This window comes from Stenella coeruleoalba (genome assembly GCF_951394435.1).
Source record: "Stenella coeruleoalba genome assembly, chromosome: 19".
Lineage (NCBI taxonomy): Eukaryota > Metazoa > Chordata > Mammalia > Artiodactyla > Delphinidae > Stenella > Stenella coeruleoalba.
In genome coordinates, this window is record NC_137165.1 from 38711270 (window position 1) to 38729009 (window position 17740).

Here is a 17740-nt window from a genome sequence, read left to right on the forward strand (position 1 = left end):
CCAGCAACTATAATTTCTCCCCTGAATTCTAGGCATACAAGCCAACCAGGTTTTATTTTCTTATTTTAAACCTTCAAACTAATATAACATATATGTCCTTGTAAAAATGTTCATCATTTCCCTTGCATTTAAATACTTGGTTGGCATCTCTGGATATAAAACTAGGTATCACGTTCATTCGTTCAGAATCCTTCCTACTCAAGGTGAGGAAGGAGAGCAAGAGCGAGAGGCTTGGAGACTTTTATTGACCATTTTGCCGTCAGAGTGAAATAAAAGCTGGTGACCAAAGAAACAACAAAACATTTTAGTGGCCAGTTAGAACAAGGAGAGATACTTTAACAAAAAAGATTCTGGTGTCAAAAAGCACTGTTGCATGGCTCCCTTCTCGCCAGTTACTTCTTATTGTGCCCAAGACATTTTCTTAGTAAGTATAGAGTGTTTGTGTATTTCTTTTAGCTCAACCAGGTGAGGACAGATTCTTTTTCTTTTCTTTTAATATTTTCTTCCCACTGCCATCCCTCTTATCATCATCATCAAAAAGCAACTCATTCCACATGACACAGGACAGAAAGCATCACCCAGGCACGGGGGTTCCATTCTCCTACATGTTCTGCCTGAACCACACCATGAGGACACAGAATCTTTGGGAACCAACCCCTCTTTTTCTGTTTCTAATATTTTATTTTTTTAAAAAAGAGAATGACAGGCAGAGTAGTCTCTCCTTTCACTCACTTAGGGTCCTTTTCCTTTTATCTCCTTCCTCATCATCTAATGATACTCAGCAGTACTCTGCTACTTCCCAATTTGGCCTCTTGCGAGAGGGATAAAATACTGAGTTTTAATTATTCTCCCTCTAGCATAAATTCTCACCTGACCAGCAGGAGGAGGGGAGCACTGTAGCCCAAATGCTCCATAGGGCATAGGAGGAGAGCCTGGGAACTTATAATGCCCCCTTGCGCTGCTGTCCCTCCCCTCAAATGTGCTCTGCTGGCCCTGATAATAACGTTTCAGTTCTGTAATAGCCTTCAAGAGCCTCACGTTTTCGGCCACACTCTCCCTGCTGTAATAATTCCTTCTTTCTGTTATTATAGATCTCTTAACATTCTAATAAATTCTCTGTCTCTGTTGTACTCTTTTGGCTGAGTAACCTTTCACGTTGCACTGCCCTAGCTTGGCAGTGATATCTGCCTTGCTGTCGCGGTAGCCTCTTCTTAAGCTTCAGTAATAACCTCTCCTTGACTGTTGTGGTTCCTCAGGGATGTAACAGCTGTTTCTGTGCTTTTATTTTACATCCAGAGAAGATGCCCTCCCTTGGCAGTTGCATCTCTCTGGAGATACAGGGAGCTTTCCTGTCTTGCAGGCAAGCAGCCCAAAGGGACCTTTCTCATTAAGGGCTACAGTGTACGGATGGCCCCCTACCTGCGAAAAGATGCCAAGAAAGAATCCTGCTTTGAGCTGACCTCCCAGGATAGGCGCAGCTATGAGGTAGGATGAGCCGAGGCGATGGAGATCCTCATTGGTGTTGCAGTTTCGTTCCATATTGCATGTGAGTGGTGGTTGCTGTGCTGGGCGCCATCTTTTCTTTGTTACCTCTCGTTTCTTACCAAGACCTTCTCTCTTGACATGTCCTCACCTTTGCTATGTTGCCACTTTTATCCTAGATGCTGCCTTTGCTTGGCTTCCGTCTCTTCATCCCTCCCCTTCTCATCTCACTCTGTAGGTGAGAATCTTGGCTATTGCAGCACACAATCTAATTCTTTATTCAGAGTCTCTAATTTCATGGCTTTAATTCCCACTCTATTTTTCAACTGCTTATCTTCACTTCCTTCCTTGAAATCCAGAAAAAGAGAAATCTGGCTATAGAGTGAAAAATAATTCATTTTCCCATATTCATCTTGCTATCCAATATAATCTTCCTGTGTGTAGATGCGTCGCATATCTCTGGAAGGATTTCTCGGGTACTGGTAGCAATGATTACTGAGTAGTAATAGTGACAACTGAGGAACTAGGAGGACCTGAGTGGGGGTGAGAAAGACATTCGTCACGGTGTTCATTTTTATATCTTTTGATATAATATAAAAGGGAATATAATAGGTAATGCACTATAAAATTAAGGCAACAAAAAATGTCTGACTATGGGACTGTAGTGATTTTCACCAAAAATATACTTTTACATGTGTGTATATAGATACACATATTGTTTCCTCCTTGTTGGTTATTTTTATCACAGTTTTACTAAAACAATTTAGAAAAACTTTAGCTAACTCAAGAAAAAGAGAAAAGCCATGCTAAGGTTAATATTGAGTAACGCTTTGACTCTTCAAGTTTTTCTCAGCACTCATTCTTTTATGTTTCTACAGTATCATAACCCTTATTTTGATAAGATGACCTAGGTCTTAATTATGTAATTTCAAAAAAATTTTTAAGTTAAACTAAACTTTTCTATAGAGTCTTTTGTAGATGTATCTAAGTTATCTTTTAGTATTAAGTTCTTATTTGATTCACCCAGATCCAGATAAAAATTTATACGATAGGTCTAAAGCAGTTTCCCTAGGCTTTTTTAATAGAAATGTGTTCTTAAGAAATCAAGACTGACAATATATATTAATAAGTTTTAAACAGGAATCTAGGTTTCTTTTTTTTTTAACCTCTTTATTGGAGTATAATTGCTTTACAATGTTATGTTAGTTTCTTGCTGTATAACAAAGTGAATCAGCTATATGTATACATATATCCCCATAACCCTTCCCTCTTGCGTCTCCCTCCCACCCTCGCTCTAGGTGGTCACAAAGCACTGAGCTGCTCTCCCTGCGCTATGTAGCTTCTTCCCACTAGCTATCTATTTTACATTTGGTAGTGTATATATGTCCATGCCACTCTCTCACTTCGTCCCAGCTCACCCTTCCCCCTCCCCGTGTCCTCAAGTCCATTCTCTATGTCTGCGTCTTTATTCCTGTCCTGCCCTTAGGTTCTTCAGAACCTTTTTTTTTTTTTAGATTCCATATATATGTGTTAGCATACGGTATTTGTTTTTCTTTTTCTGACTTACTTCACTCTGTATGACAGACTCTAGGTCCATCCACCTCACTACAAATAACTCAATTTCGTTTCCTTTCATGGCTGAGTAATATTCCATTGTATATATGTGCCACATCTTCTTTATCCATTCATCTGTTGATGGACACTTAGGTTGCTTCCATGTCCTGGCTATTGTAAATAGTGCTGCCGTGAACATCGTGGTACATGTCTCTTTTTGAATTATGGTTTTCTCAGGGTATATGCCCAGTAGTGGGATTGCTGGGTCACATGGTAGTTCTAGTTTTAGTTTTTTAAGGAATCTTCATATTGTTCTCCACAGTGGCTATATCAGTTTACAAGGAAACTAGGTTTCTTATATAGTACATGTCTTTATCTTACCCTAATGGCCAGATAATAAAAATGTTTTTCAGGAACAGGCATTTCAAGTTGATTCATTCAAAATAAAAAATTACTAAAGCTTGATGCTTGACTGGCCTGTTTTGTGAATCAGGATGTAGAGTTTGTTTACTTCTTCTTTTCTTTGGCCCATTGATTCCAAGTCATTACCATGGTCTGTGCATTCTTCCTCTATAATATCCTTTGGATCTGTCCCCTCTGATTTACTCCTACAGCCGTCACAATAGTTAAGTTCCTATCACTTCACGCAGAGGACTAGTTAAGTAGGCTTCTAGTTGTTCTTCTGTCTCTAATTTCTCCCTATTTCAGTCTCTCCTACTCACAACTATTGAAAGAATCTCCCACTCCTTTTGCGAGAATTTACAGTGGCTCCCTATTGCCTACATTTTAAGTCTGAATTCCTAATACTCAGAGCCCTTTCATCAACTCTTCTCTGATCCTCCAGCTTCATCTGTTACTGTTCTCCAGTCAAGCTGATCTGCCTACCTTCCCTATACATCATGGTCTCATTTCTACTCTTTGGCAGCTGGTTCTCCCTACCTGAAACGTCCAGTTCCCTCCACCAGTTTCCACCAACCCTTTTTAAAAATCCAACCAAAACAGTATTCCTTCAGCACGCCTCCCTGGCTTACCATAGGCAACGATAAGTGCTCCGTGTCTTCTCTCAACATCCAGCTGTTATCAAATTCACTTACTTTGTCATGTTCCCATGTCAAGGGTGTATGCTGTCTCCAAAACTGATGCATTGATCTGAAGTCAGGAATTTGGGTTTGCCTTTTTCTTCCTGTAGACTGTTCTCAATAAATGCCTGATGAATGAATGGGCAATCAAATGAATGAATGCACATGAACATGAATCTGGATTCAAATCCAGCTGTCAACGTTGGGTATGCAAAATGGCTGAAGGAGAAAAATCACTTTGAGTGGGATTTTGATCTTTTTGCTAAATATTAAGCAGGCAGAGAATCCTGAGCTTTCAACTTGACTCTGCAAGTCCGCTCACAAGGTTCCTCCCCTTGAACCTCCCTAAAGGATTCACGGAAATTTTAGTGAAAGTGATAAATTAATTCACTAATTTTTTTCTAGTTTACAGCTTCTAATCCAGCTGAGGCCAGAGACTGGGTGGATCAAATAAGTTTCTTGTTAAAGGGTAAGTATTATTATTACAGAAGTAGTACTTGAGTGCATTTGCAGTTGACATTATATTGCATAAATATAATCCACAGGCTTCAATATATTTTTATCTGCCCATTCTCCCTATCATATCCCTCATATGGTAACAACAAATAGTAACATGGGTGAATCAGAAGGAAGAGAAACCATCAACCTGGAAAGGACCTCTGATATCATTCTAGCTCATCCACCTAACTACAGGCAAATCTGTAATATTTGTAACCACCAGAAAAGAGATGCTGAAAATCAGCTCAGCTCAATTCAGTGTCTCCTAACCCCTTACATTCTGGAAAGGAAATTCATGATACCAAAGTCATCTAGATGTGGTTTAGGGTCCAAAATCTTCTAGTTTTAGTCAGGTAGAAATCCATACTCATCTAGGTGGCCTTCAATGACATTGGACATTAAAAACAAATTGCTGTTTCCCAAGCCACAGTCAAAATGGTCCTTACTTTGGATGGGAAGAGTCCTGCCTGAAGATGTTAAATGACTGCTCTTAGAGTACCCTCTGCTGGCCAGCCTGTAGGCACAGCAGTGATAGTGGCCCAGGAAGCCTTGTCTGGGAGTGGCCTGACAGGTAGAAGTAGCCAACCTTGAGCCTGTCACCTGGCATCAGATAACCCTCATGATGGTATACATACATCATGGCAGGACCCTGCCTCTGCAGAAAGGCAGAAACACCAACTTTGTAAATGGCCCCAAGACCTAGGGAGAAATACATCAACCTAAAAACACCAAGCCTTTTCATCTCCGTTTTTTATTCTGCTATAAGATTTTATTGTGGATAAAAAGAAGGAAGCACCGGAGCTTTAATTATGATTGCCTATTTTACTCAGTTTATGCCTCTGCTATCACAAGAACAAACTATTGCATCTACCAAGAGCATCACGTATAATAGACTAGAACTAGGCAAACATGAACACTGATGGCGAGACCACAGGGTACACTCTCATCTAGGTGCATTGGATTTATGCGTGTAATATACCCCTAAGTGTGTAAACTTCAATAAAACTCCAAGCAGCTTTATTGAGCTGTACCCTATGGTAGTTTCAGAATCCCACATTGAAGAAATTATTCATTCCATTTTATTTTAAAACAAAATAATAACATATGGTTTAAGCCACAAATGTGTCTTTGATCCCTTCCTCCTATGAGGTGGCACCAGAATTCAGATGAAAATAGTTGCAAAATCTTTATTAAAAGCCTAATCAAGCCGAACAGTTTTATTATGTTTTGAAATGAACATCGGATGTCTCTCTATCCTTTCCTTCCCCAGAGCACCCTGCCTGCTCTCGCCCATCCTGCAGAGGTCCCTCAGCAGGGTTTCAGAGAACACTCCGTACTACACGTCAGAGAATGAACCTTCCCAGTCCCCCATTAAAATAAAAAACCAATCTCCGTCTCGTCTCCCGCCCTGTGCCCCCCAGTGCTGTAATGGCTCAACATCCTCTATGCGGTGACCCACTTTAAGGTCAGCCAGACTGTACAGTTGCAAAAGGGCATGGCCACCACATCGCTCAGCCGTTCCATTTGGTGTTGTATTACTGTTATATTTTCCCACATCCCACTTTCTCTTCCTCTTCCACTTTTGCCCACTCTTCTCTTTACAAGCAAACGTCTCTGAAGTTCTGCAGTGAGATCATGGGGGAGATGAGCGTGTGATAGCTCAGGTATCCTACAGCAGCCACCAGAGTTCCCAGGCTCTGTGTGCATCAGAGAACCCAGGGCATCCCTCATCCTTCCAGTTTTCCACTTGACAAGCAGCGCGAGGCACGCTGGCATTTCCTCTTCTGGCCTATTTTCTTCCCTTCACCTCGTGTGCTCATTCACACACCCATACTTTTCAGGGGTGCTTCATCCTGATCAAGTTTTATCGCAAGGAAGGATTTATGTTGATGGTTTAAACCTGACGCAGTGCTAGTCTGGCCTTTTCTGTAGATTTCCTGCCACCAAGGCCCGCACTAGAAATAACAGCACTTAACCTAGTGTTTCATTTTCTTTTGACATGTTTTATTCTCATCCCTCCTCCACCTTCTCCCTCTTTCCTTCCCTGCCTTATTCTTTTCTTTTTCTCCCTATCTTGATTCACTCTCATCTCTGCCCCAGCAGACCTGAGCTCCTTAACCATTCCATGTGAAGAGGAGGAGGAAGAAGGGGAGAAAGAGGAAGAGACATATGATGATATCGATGGTTTTGACTCCCCAAATTCTGGTTCCCAAAGCAGACCCATGATCTTGCATGGGAGTGTGGGGCTCAAAGAACCCATGGAGGAGAAAGAAGAAGATATTTATGAAATCTTACCAGGTGAGAAATTTCATCTTCTAATTATCTTCCTCTAGTTTAGACACTCTTGACCTGGTGGAAGAATATAACTTTGACAACTCCAGAGGAAGCCAAACCTCTGAAGGAGACGCGGTAGGGAAGCTTCCGTGGAGCTTCTGTGATTCCCAGCACAGAAGCTCTCCCCTGCTCTGGGGGCAAGATGGATTGATCAGGGAGTGTCTTTCATCTCTGCCTGTGAAGTAATTTATTACAAATGTCAACAGGTTAAAGAATCAAGAATACTCATGTTGGTTTTCATTGGTTTACTGCGAGTTTCATCAGAATTCTCTAGTTTGAACTTATTTTCTGTGTAATTGTGAGGATAATGGAAAGTCACCTCAAATCATGAAGGATATAGACTGAAGAAATATAGATAAACGCTGACAAGTCTTTTCAGTAACACAGTAAAGCCCTGATAGAGCACAGCTCACCGCTGCCTAGTTTAGATATACCACGAATCAAATTGCATCTCTTGCTAATAAGCCTAACGTGTGTCCTCTGCCCACCATTACGGCAGGTCTACTGTACGTATTTCTTTTTTCACAAAGGTGTGATAACCGGCATCTCAAAAACTGTGTAGTCATCACTGCGCCCGCACAGCCACTTCCTGTGTGGGTAACAGCAGCTGTTGAACAGTGCAGAGCACAGTGGGGGTCAGACTGTGCAAAAAAACGAAGCCTGAGCCTTTTAACTGTGAGCTAGTTAGACCATGGGAACGCTGAATCTTCAAGACCATTCAGAAGATCGCTCCTGTGGAAATTTGCCAGGAGTTCAGTGCTCTGCTGAGAAATTCAAGTTAAGCCTAAATTTATAGCAATTTAAACCTCAGTCCCAGATGAACGTAGGAGCTAAGGTGAACAGAACATTCAGGCCCCCGAAGACAGGGCTGTTTGCTAAAAAGCATTGTCAGTAAGCAACTGGCATTTCAAGGCTTCCTAAGAAGAGGGTCCAACCCTGTCAGCGCCACATTCATCTCTCCCCAGGGGAGAAGCCATGTCATTGCTTCCTGGGACTTCACCCACCCAGCCAGCGGACAAGGAGAGCCTGCTTCTTCTCCCAGCACTTCGAGCCTCTGCTAGTCCCAACTTCCCCAGCCTTTCTGTTGTGTTTTATTATGCAAATGATATCTTGGTTGAGGTCGAGCCATTTCTTGTGTCTGAAGTTAAAAAAAAAAATGATAATTTCCTCAGCAAGTCATCGTCGTTAATGAAGTTTTACAAAAACAGATACAACCAAAGGAAAATAAAATTTCACAGGTGATAAATTTTTCCAATTTCCCTGGCAGAATTCGATAGGATTGTTAAATTAAGAGTGAAGGTGTCTGTTAGAAAGCAACGAGCAGTGATGGGTAATTTTATAGACTGGAAAATTGAATCAAATTGCTACATTAAAACACAGCTCCTCTGAGAATCTTCCCTTTCACAGTCTGCTCCATTGCAACAGCAGGGTGCAGAAATGGATCTAATTCACAACACTCTCTAAAAGGAGATGTACTCCCCAACTCGGCCAGAGATTCCTGGTGAGCTCACATTCCACTCACTACTGTCCCAGGCTGGGGGAGATATCCAGGTGACACTCCACTTGGGGTCACAGCTGTGGAAGAGTGCTCTGGGAAAACCTTACAGAACCACCCAGACCTCTGGGGAGCAAATAAGGGCTGTTTCATGCACCATGCTTACTCCTCAAAGGAGCAGGCAAGAGGGAGCTGGTGCTCAGACACACAGAGCGAAGGAGAGTAAAGGGAAAGAGGCCTCAGAAAATATGATGGGATTGAGACCATCACCTTACCCCAGGGGGGTCAATGAATGTATGATTGGCTTCTTAACAACCATCCTTCCCGCACCTCGTAAAATCCTACCCTTGACCATTGCAGCACTGCCCACGGTGCCAAAGTTCACAACCAGTCTGGATCCTGGAGTGGTCTCCAAGGGCATGGAGACTGCTCGGCTTTCTCTAGGAAAGCCACTTACCCTCTGCTCACAACAACTGTCCCTCAGAGGTGAGGAAGGCCACATCACAGGAAAACCAGGGTCTCTTGCCGCAGGTTAGGGCAACGGCAGCCAACTTGCTTATTAAGTTTCCAATGGACAAGGCTGTACCCAGCCAACAGGTTCTTTCCCAAAATCTTCTATCCATCACAGTTTTTAGAGACAGCATTGAAGTTGGGATAAATTGGCATTTAATTATAATATGAATATTTCAGACACAAGTCTCCATCAGCTAGCTTCCTGTCCATGCCACTCAGCTTGTTGCTTCTGACATTGCTGTTCGTTTTGCATGTGCCACACTACCCATCCTGGAGGAATTGAGAGGGAACGTGAGGGAGCCTGACACTGTCTCCCCTCTGCCACCATCTCACAAGACCACCCACCGAGCAGTGGCATGTGAGACACAGCATGGTGTTGCAGGTAAAAGTGCTGGCTCTAGGTCAGGATGGACCTGCTCTGCCACCTGCTAGCTGTGAGACCTCGAGCAAGTTATCTGCCCCCTCTCTCAGGTGTGATTTTCCCACCTGTAAAATGGGGATAACAGTAGTAGCTATCATAAAGGGATGCCTGAGAAGCCTGGAGCTGATGTATGTAAGGCACTCAGAGCCCGGGCTTACAGGGAGCATTCAATACATGCTGGCTCTTCTCCATTTGGTGGTATTTAAATAGGAAGTGTTACCTCCTTGAAGAACTGGGAATCGGCTCATTCTCCACCTTCACCAACGAGACCTGAGACGGTCTGGTTGGACATTCTCAGCAATATGTGTGAAGCAGGTGAAACTGAAAATCCTGAGCAGATGGGAAGTGGATCACGCCTTCTGCTCAGGCCCCATTTTTACTGCAAGGACAGGTGCTGGATGGAGGAACAGTCGACAGTAAGGTTGGATTGTGCTAACATTGCATACCCATCAATAGTCAAATGACTTGAGCCTCTCACATGTGTCTCATGATAACAGGTAAACGTGCTTTGTAAATGATTTTGCTTCTCCTTCCTCTTTGGCATGGGGCCTATACAAGCCTCATTGTCTCTATGTGGAAGACGGTGTAAGATCTCCTCCCTTCCAGAATATAATTTCAATGGGCTTCCTAGCTGAAAGAAAAATGCCTGTAACACATACCAAGTCAATACAAAAATGTTTTTTCCTAATCAAAATAATGTATGGGTCATCAAATTAAATGTACAACATCACATTAATCATGGGAAATTTGCATTTGCTACGTGGCTAGCACGCTCTTTCCCGTGAGGGAAAACCAGAGCACTGGAGGTTTTCAGCCAAGACCACAGTGTTAGTCCCAGATAATATGGTTTCAGGGTTGGTATCTGCTGGGATTTCTGAACATCCACATTAAGAATACGGGGACCCTTGATGTTTAAGATCTCTTTTGCAGTGGATTCAACTGTAGGATTCAAAATTCCATAAAAGTACAGCTTTTTATCAGGTTTCTCTTTGTCTGGGGCCTCAAGCCTGGAATCCAGCAAGGCACCTGAGACCACTGAAGCGCTGTAACTGGGGCCTCGCAGCAGCTGCGGTGGCAGCAGAAGCTGGCTGTGTTCTCTAGAGAGATTTCAGGAGAGGAAACAGAAAGAGAGGCAGAGAGTCCTCCCTGGGTATTTCTATGCACATTCCGATGCTGCCCGCACTGCCCTGGAGGGTTATTATAGACCCAGAGACCAGATTGCTTTATAATACAGCATATAACTGGGTTTTTTTATAATTTGAGTCGGTTGGAAACAAGCATTCTTTGAAATTATTTTTCCCCCACATACAGCCGTCCAGACCCACAGGAAGGGGGAATGGTGATAGTAAGAGGTCTAAGGAAAGAAATAAAGCAGACACCAAATATACAAAGTTTATGAAAAAACAATTTCCAACTTCATAGGAAAGCAACACTCCATGAGGGGAACATCAAAGAAGAGTCAACGCCATCATCAGGCCCCTTCTGAGCTTCTTGGCCTTTTCTTCCTCTCACTCCCATGCACCCTAGGCCCTAGGCACACCGTGCTTTTGGTCAGCACCAAAACTGGAATCGTGTATTTTCTTCTACCTAGAATCCGCACCCTCAGTCTGTGAAACCCAACACATTCTGCTCCACTGTGTCTCCTCAGTGACAGCCTCCCAGAGACTCAGCTGGAATTGAGCTCTGTTTCAGCCTTTACCACAGGGATTTGTATTCAGGTCTTTCTCCTCCAATTAGTAGGTGCTCAATTATTATTTGTGAAATTAAATTCAGTGCATTGCAAGTGTTGCAGTTACCACAAATTGAGTTTAATATCTAGTATATCAAGACCATACTATGGAGATAGGATGCAAATATTTTGAGGTAACAGTTGAGATTCCCAGCTATGCAACAGAGAATTAAATGGGTTATTAGCATGGTGCTCGTATTTGCCATGTTGTCTGAAGAGGTGCTGTAGCATCCATGGATTTATATCTATGTGTGCTGTGGAGTGGTTTCTATTTCCATTTTTTTGCATGTTCCCTTTGCACATGTATTTCTGCTGCATCTGTCACCAGAGCACCTTGACATCTGGTTGCACACTGATACATTTGGCATTTTTTAAGCTTCTGTCACTTCGCTTTATTTGGGAGAAGTGACTCCCCTCTTTCTTATCTAGTCATTTTTTGAATTTTATTCCCGGTTCAGTTGATGTAAGAGCAGCACTTCAGAAAGGAGCCAGGTGTCATGGGAAGCTGGCTCCTCTCTGGGCCCCCGAGGTGGAGTCAGTGTCCTATTCCTCTCAGCCTCTCATTAATGTCCCTGACATTGTGCCAAGAGTGTTGATTGAAATCAACTCTCTGGATGGTGATGCTAATTTGTGATACCCCATGGTTCTCTTACATGTTCACACAGTTAACAGAATCTTCCTCAACTGTTTTCCCAACTGAGATGAGATATTTGGGAATCAAGTAGAGCATTTTATGTAATAAGTGGTCAGTAATCTTTAGAGGTTAATTTGTTTAAAGCCTATGTAAGGTTGGGGTCTCATATGCCCTGTTAGGAGCAAGGACCATTATAATCTATTACTGTGTAAAGTTGAGCTAGCGCATAAATTTTACTTCCTTCTTAAATGAAGATGTATTTTAGCAGATGTCACGCTAAAATGCCTAATAATATTCTTATAGAGAAGTTCAGCAAGCTCTTTAGCCTATGAAACATTTTTTTTTCAAAATAATCTTTTTAAAATTAAAGCCTCAGGACTTCCCTGGTGGCACAGTGATTAAGAATCCACCTGCCAGGGGCTTCCCTGGTGGCGCAGTGGTTGAGAATCCGCCCGCCAATGCAGCCACTCGCTGCAACTAGAGAAAGCCCGTGCGCAGTAACGAAGACCCAACACAGCCATAAATAAATAAATAAATAAAAGAATCCACCTGCCAATGCAGGGGACACGGGTTCAAGCCCTGGTCTGGGAAGATCCCACATGCCGCGGAGCAACTAAGCCCGTGCGCCACAACTACTGAGACTGCGCTCTAGAGCCCGCGAACCACAACTACTGAGCCTGCATGCCACAACTACTGAAGCCCGCGCACCTAGATCCCGTGCTCCGCAATGAGAAGCCACCGCAATGAGAAGCCCGTGCACCACAATGAAGAGTAGCCCCCACTCGCTGCAACTAGAGAAAGCCCACGTGCAGCAATGAAGATCCAACACAGCCAAAAATAAATAAATAATTAGTTAATTCATTAATTAAAAAAAAATAAAGCCTCACCTTACAGATGAAAAAAAGAGAGAGAAATTTGGCTGTTTAACCCCCTTTTGTGAGCAAAGAGCCTTTTTTTCTGTTGCCATATAATCAGTTTTCTAGACTTTGGAGTTTGAAAAATACCAGTTTGATTTCACTGAAGGATCCAAGGTAAATTGTATGCCTCTGTGTGTATGGGGCCCTCTGAAGCTGGGAGGGTACTGAGAGGTGTGCCTTTCACATGCAGTTGTAGAGGGCACTCTCCTCACCAGATGATGGCCCCCATACTCGCTCTTTCAAAGGCCGCAGAGGCACAGCACCCAGCCTCTCACTTCAGCAGCTAGGCTTCTTGACTGGAGCCCACTTTCAGCCACCCGGGAAGGACAACATTAGATAGAACAGATGTAGGGACTGGAGCTTCCCGGTTCACATCCATCACCATAGCACTTAGTAATGGTGGCAAACAATATATAAGATCTACGGCCAACAGTCTGCTTTCTTTCTAGGTGACTCCACAGGCGCAATGGAAATCAGAGTATCTGTTCTGGAATTGAACCGCATAAATAAAGCAGAGTTTTTATTTTTTCCACTTTTGTATCATGACTGGATTAAGTGCTGTTGCCTGAAAGGATAAAGGAACCAAGTTTTAGTTTTCATTTTTATCATTGCAAATACATTTACATTCTCCTATTTTACAAATGCAAAAGCAGGCAAGCCACTTTCAATAATTTATTTTAAAATCAATGCTAATGAGGTGATGTCTCGTCAGTGGCCGAGTTTTACAATAAAGTCTGATTTATTTAGAAAAGATCTTTGGTGTAGCTTCCCATCTAATAGTGGTGGGAAGGAGGTGGAGTAGCAGGCACGGTGACCCTCCAACTTCGGATCCAATTTGTAATTCACAGCGGAGCTCTGACCCAATTTACATTGATTAGAATTGGGAGGAAGAGACATCTGCGCACAGACAGCAAAGGCAGAATAAACCCTCTCTGCAAAAGTGCCTAAGCACAGCAAATTACTGGTCTTTGTGATTAAGATGTTTGATATCAGCAAAAGAGCTGTTCTCTGTCCAAATTATTAGGTATCTCTAAAACTGAGGACGTACCAGCTCTTCTTTGAATGTTTTCAATCCTGTGAAATTGGTCCCACGTCAAAAAGGAAAAGCATCATAGCAGAGGAAGGAAGGAAGTGGGCAAATAATAAGACAATGTGCAAAGAATGATGTTTAACATGATTTATTTCAGCGTGATCTATTTCCCATATTTGATTTCTCTCCTCCATTAGGAGCACTACAGGTCGTAAGTAGGAAATTGTCTGCTGCAAGGTCATACGTGGAGATAAGTAGAGTTGAGTCCTTTTCCCACAGAATCTTATAGGGCAGATATATATTTACCTATATATAGAGAGAGAGATAGATATCACATCACTTTTTTTTTTTTTTGGCTGCGTTGGGTCTTTGTTGTTGCGCGTGGCCTTTCTCTAGTTGCGGCGAGTGGGGGCTACTCTTCCTTGCGGTGCGCAGGCTTCTCATTGCAGTGGGTTCTCTTTGTTGTAGAGCACGGGCTCTAGGGCACGAAGGCTCAGTAGTTGTGGCTCATGGGCTCTAGAGCGCAGGCTCAGTAGTTGTGGTGCACGGGCTTAGTTGCTCCAGCGGCATGTGGGATCTTCCCAAACCAGGGTTTGAACCCATGTCCCCTGCATTGGCAGGTGGATTCTTAACCACTGCGCCAGTAGGGAAGTCCCACATATTTTTAAATCTTGGTAATATGACTTATTTCCCAAAGTATCAATCCCAACAACAATATTAATTTTAATTTTTTCAGGGGAGCTATATCATTTTGTATGTGAAATCAATTGCAATTCTTTAATGCTCTGTAGTGTTTTAATATATTTTTATGCCGTTTCTTCTTAGTTATGAGCTTAGAGTTTACTTCCCCTAGTCTGACATACCAGAACTCATGTTGCCCTATAAACCTTATATTTAAGGGGGGAGGGGGGCTGCCCCATGCCATCGCCTCAAAAGTTCCATTTAATGGCATAACCATAAGCAAGACAGGTAAGTGCCCTAAGATCCACAGAGAGAAAGGAAAGTACATGTGGCTGGAAGAAACTGAGTATTCAGCCCTCAAAATGTCCCTTTTTATGCCCCATTCATTCCATGTGTGTGTGTGTGTGTGTGTGTGTGTGTGTGTGTGTGTGTGTGTGTGTGTGGAGGGTGTAATGATGAAAAGGAGAACAGCAAATATATTTCTGTGCATTTTACCCCACATATAAAATAGCTTAATATGATTCCGGTACTCATGCTTTCTTGATAAGGACCCAATTCCCATGTTATCAGATAGTACGAAGTCTGGGATGAAACAGGTTAATGAGGGTAAGAAACTTAGGCCAATCATGTTGTGACTTTGACCATATAAACACTTGGATGGAGTTAGAAAATAGCATTGACTTAGGATTCATTGTGTACCTGCCATGCATTCCAACTGCCCTCAGGAGCTTCCACTCTCATGAATGAAGCAGGCTGAATAACAAACAAGAGTGAAAAGATAACTACAAGCCCCAAGTACTAAGAACATAAAATTGTGGACACGACCAGCTTCTGTGACAGCTGAACAAAGCTTGATACATTAAGGACTAATTAATCACAGAGGGTTTAAACACGTGCTTAGCTTCACACACAAATTCTGGATGCTTACGTGGAGATAATACATTTTGAAGAGAATGCTAGAATGGGAGGAGAAATAGGGTTTGAGGAAAAGGATTAGGATCCTAGTAATAGGCACCTAAATAATTCAGTGGATCGGAAGCTCCATAGGGCGGGGACCCGGCCAGTCTTGTCCATCACTGCATATCCAGTTCCTAGTGCAGTGTCTTGCATACAGTACGCACTTAAAAATGTTTGTGAATGAATGAACAGAGATGGAAATAAGAGAAGGCCAGTTGAAGGTAAGAGATGATTTTTTTTAAATGGTAATTATTGCCTTTAAGAAGAGAGTGTGATGAGCTCAGAGAAAGAAAATCTGTCAGTACAAATAACAGACTACTGACTGCTAATTGCTAATGCTGATCATGTTTATCCCCGCAGATGAAGAGCATGATCTAGAAGAGGATGAGAGTGGTACTCAACAAAAAGGAGGTATGAGACCTTCAAAAATGTACAGGTGCTGGATAGGACATTCGGGCTTCCCACTGGAGAAAGCACCTTTCTCTGACTACAAACATTACCAGACTCACTAATTAAGAGGGTAACTGGTGTGTCGACCTCAACAGTCCTGAATAAGATGACTGGACAAGGAGATATCTTAACTTTAAAAGCAGCCACCCATTCACTTTAATTAATATTCCCAGAACTGCTAAGATTTATCCTAGAGAGGTGGGAAGCCAAACCAGATATTTATTTTTTTCCTATCAGTATTTCTTAAATCAGTACAGTGAAAATAGAATTGTCTCATCTCTAAGAGATCAGAGGATTGAGAATGGAAAGAATAGAAAAGTCCCTATCTGAGAGGCCCGGAGATTGCAAGTTCAGAGGGGAATGGAAATGTGTCAGATCTGAAAAGTGAACATGGGGTGAAGGATAGAATTGCTTGGTTATGTTGACTTCTGATGGCCTGGTTTGATTCCAGGCACATTTGGAAATGAATATGTAACAGCTTTGTTGAATACAAAATTATTTCTTATTCATCCCAGACTGTTAACCATGTTTCAGTCTGTTAGTGAGCCCATCCTTTCTAAGGTCAGATGCCCCTCTAAAGCCTCCTTAAATGGACCAAGGACCTAGTCTGTCATTGTCTGTAAAGGAATATGTGTTGCAAAGGCCACCTCAAGGACATTCATTCCATCAGCAGAGCCTGAAAGTGCCTGATTTAGATACTGGCTGACTTTTTCTTAGAAATTCTATGGAAGTTTTAAGCCTAGGGGTTCTTTCCCTCTTCCTGTCCTGCTCCCCCTCTGTTTCTCCAACCTCCCCTTTTCCCATTCTCCTCTCTCTTCCTTTCCTCGTGCCTTTTCTTCTCTTCCTAATCCATTCAGCAAAGCCCCTTTCCTTGGTTCATTCTCCATGGGAAGAGAATGTGTAACAGGTTTAGTGAAGGACCCAACTTCATAAACACCCAGCTTCTCATGAGGAGAGAAAAGACAGCAAAGAGGCAGCATCAGAATTCATGTGCCAAAGCCAGAGAGAGAACTGAGGCAAGTATGACAGGAATGTTAGTGTAGTTTCAAATGAGGACCTCGTGACAGTTAACACATATGATTAAGTCCATTCTGAATCTTAGATTTTACCGTTCTACTTGCCGTACAGAGTTCCAACAAAAAATCTGTTTCCTGACCGAGCCATGTCCCACATATGTCTCTTCTCAACCAACTTCCCTTGCTAGTGCAGGAAAGAAGCACTTCATGTGGACAGCTTAGGTGGAGTAACTAGAAGCTTCCTATGGCCAACTTTAAACTCCTTTGGGAAGCAGCAGTCTTCTGGCAAAAGCCTAAAATTCAGTTTCAGACGTCTCCCTCATCTCTTTTCTTCCTTCCACCCCTCTTTCTAAGGTTCAATCTGAAGAGTGAGGAGAGATTTATTTCTTAACTGTTCCAGCAGCTATAATTCAAGTACACTTAAAAAAAAAAAAAAACCCTTTGTTCCTCATGCTTCTTGCCTCCAAAATCAGTGTTGTTAAAGTGTAGTGAGCTCTAAGTATGTTTCTACGGTTTATATCTCCCACCAGTTATAATGATTGGTGACTTCGTGATTAAAAAAACAGAGGAGGACTTTTCCCTCTCTCTGCAGAATCTGAGGCAGGAATTTATATTATCTGTGTTTACTTATTTATTTATTGAATTTACATGGTGCCTTTTCTACAAAGGAGCTATAGAAACTGCAACAAATATGTAACATCCAAATGTCATCCCTTAGCTTTAAAACGATAAAATACAGAGGTTCAAGGGATGGGTAGGCATATAAAAGGCAGGGAGCTCCAGGACAACGTGAATTCTTCTGTAATAGGCAAGCTACACAGGTTTGGTTCACTTGGGCAAGTCAGGTGTCACATGCCCTTTGAGAGGGAAAAATATTTTCTCCTAAAAGGTACCATGGCTAGCAGGGTCACCTTTAAAATCCACATACTTTTCTTCACTATTCCAGGGAT

The 17740-nt window shown here is 42.5% G+C and overlaps 2 protein-coding genes across 2 annotated transcripts in view; both read left to right on the top strand.

Annotated features, from left to right (window-relative positions):
* Positions 1-17740, top strand: part of HOXB7 (homeobox B7) — a gene marked incomplete at its 3' end in the record, with an annotated part of 498962 nt that overhangs the window by 396270 nt on the left and 84952 nt on the right. The window lies entirely within an intron of this gene.
* SKAP1 (src kinase associated phosphoprotein 1) overlaps positions 1-17740 on the top strand; it is a gene marked incomplete at its 5' end in the record, with an annotated part of 276920 nt that overhangs the window by 231887 nt on the left and 27293 nt on the right. Inside the window, 4 exons of the mRNA XM_079904479.1 lie at positions 1361-1485; positions 4521-4584; positions 6717-6911; positions 15685-15735. Of these exons, the coding sequence (XP_079760605.1) occupies positions 1361-1485; positions 4521-4584; positions 6717-6911; positions 15685-15735 (435 nt within the window). The remainder of the gene's footprint in view (positions 1-1360; positions 1486-4520; positions 4585-6716; positions 6912-15684; positions 15736-17740) is intronic.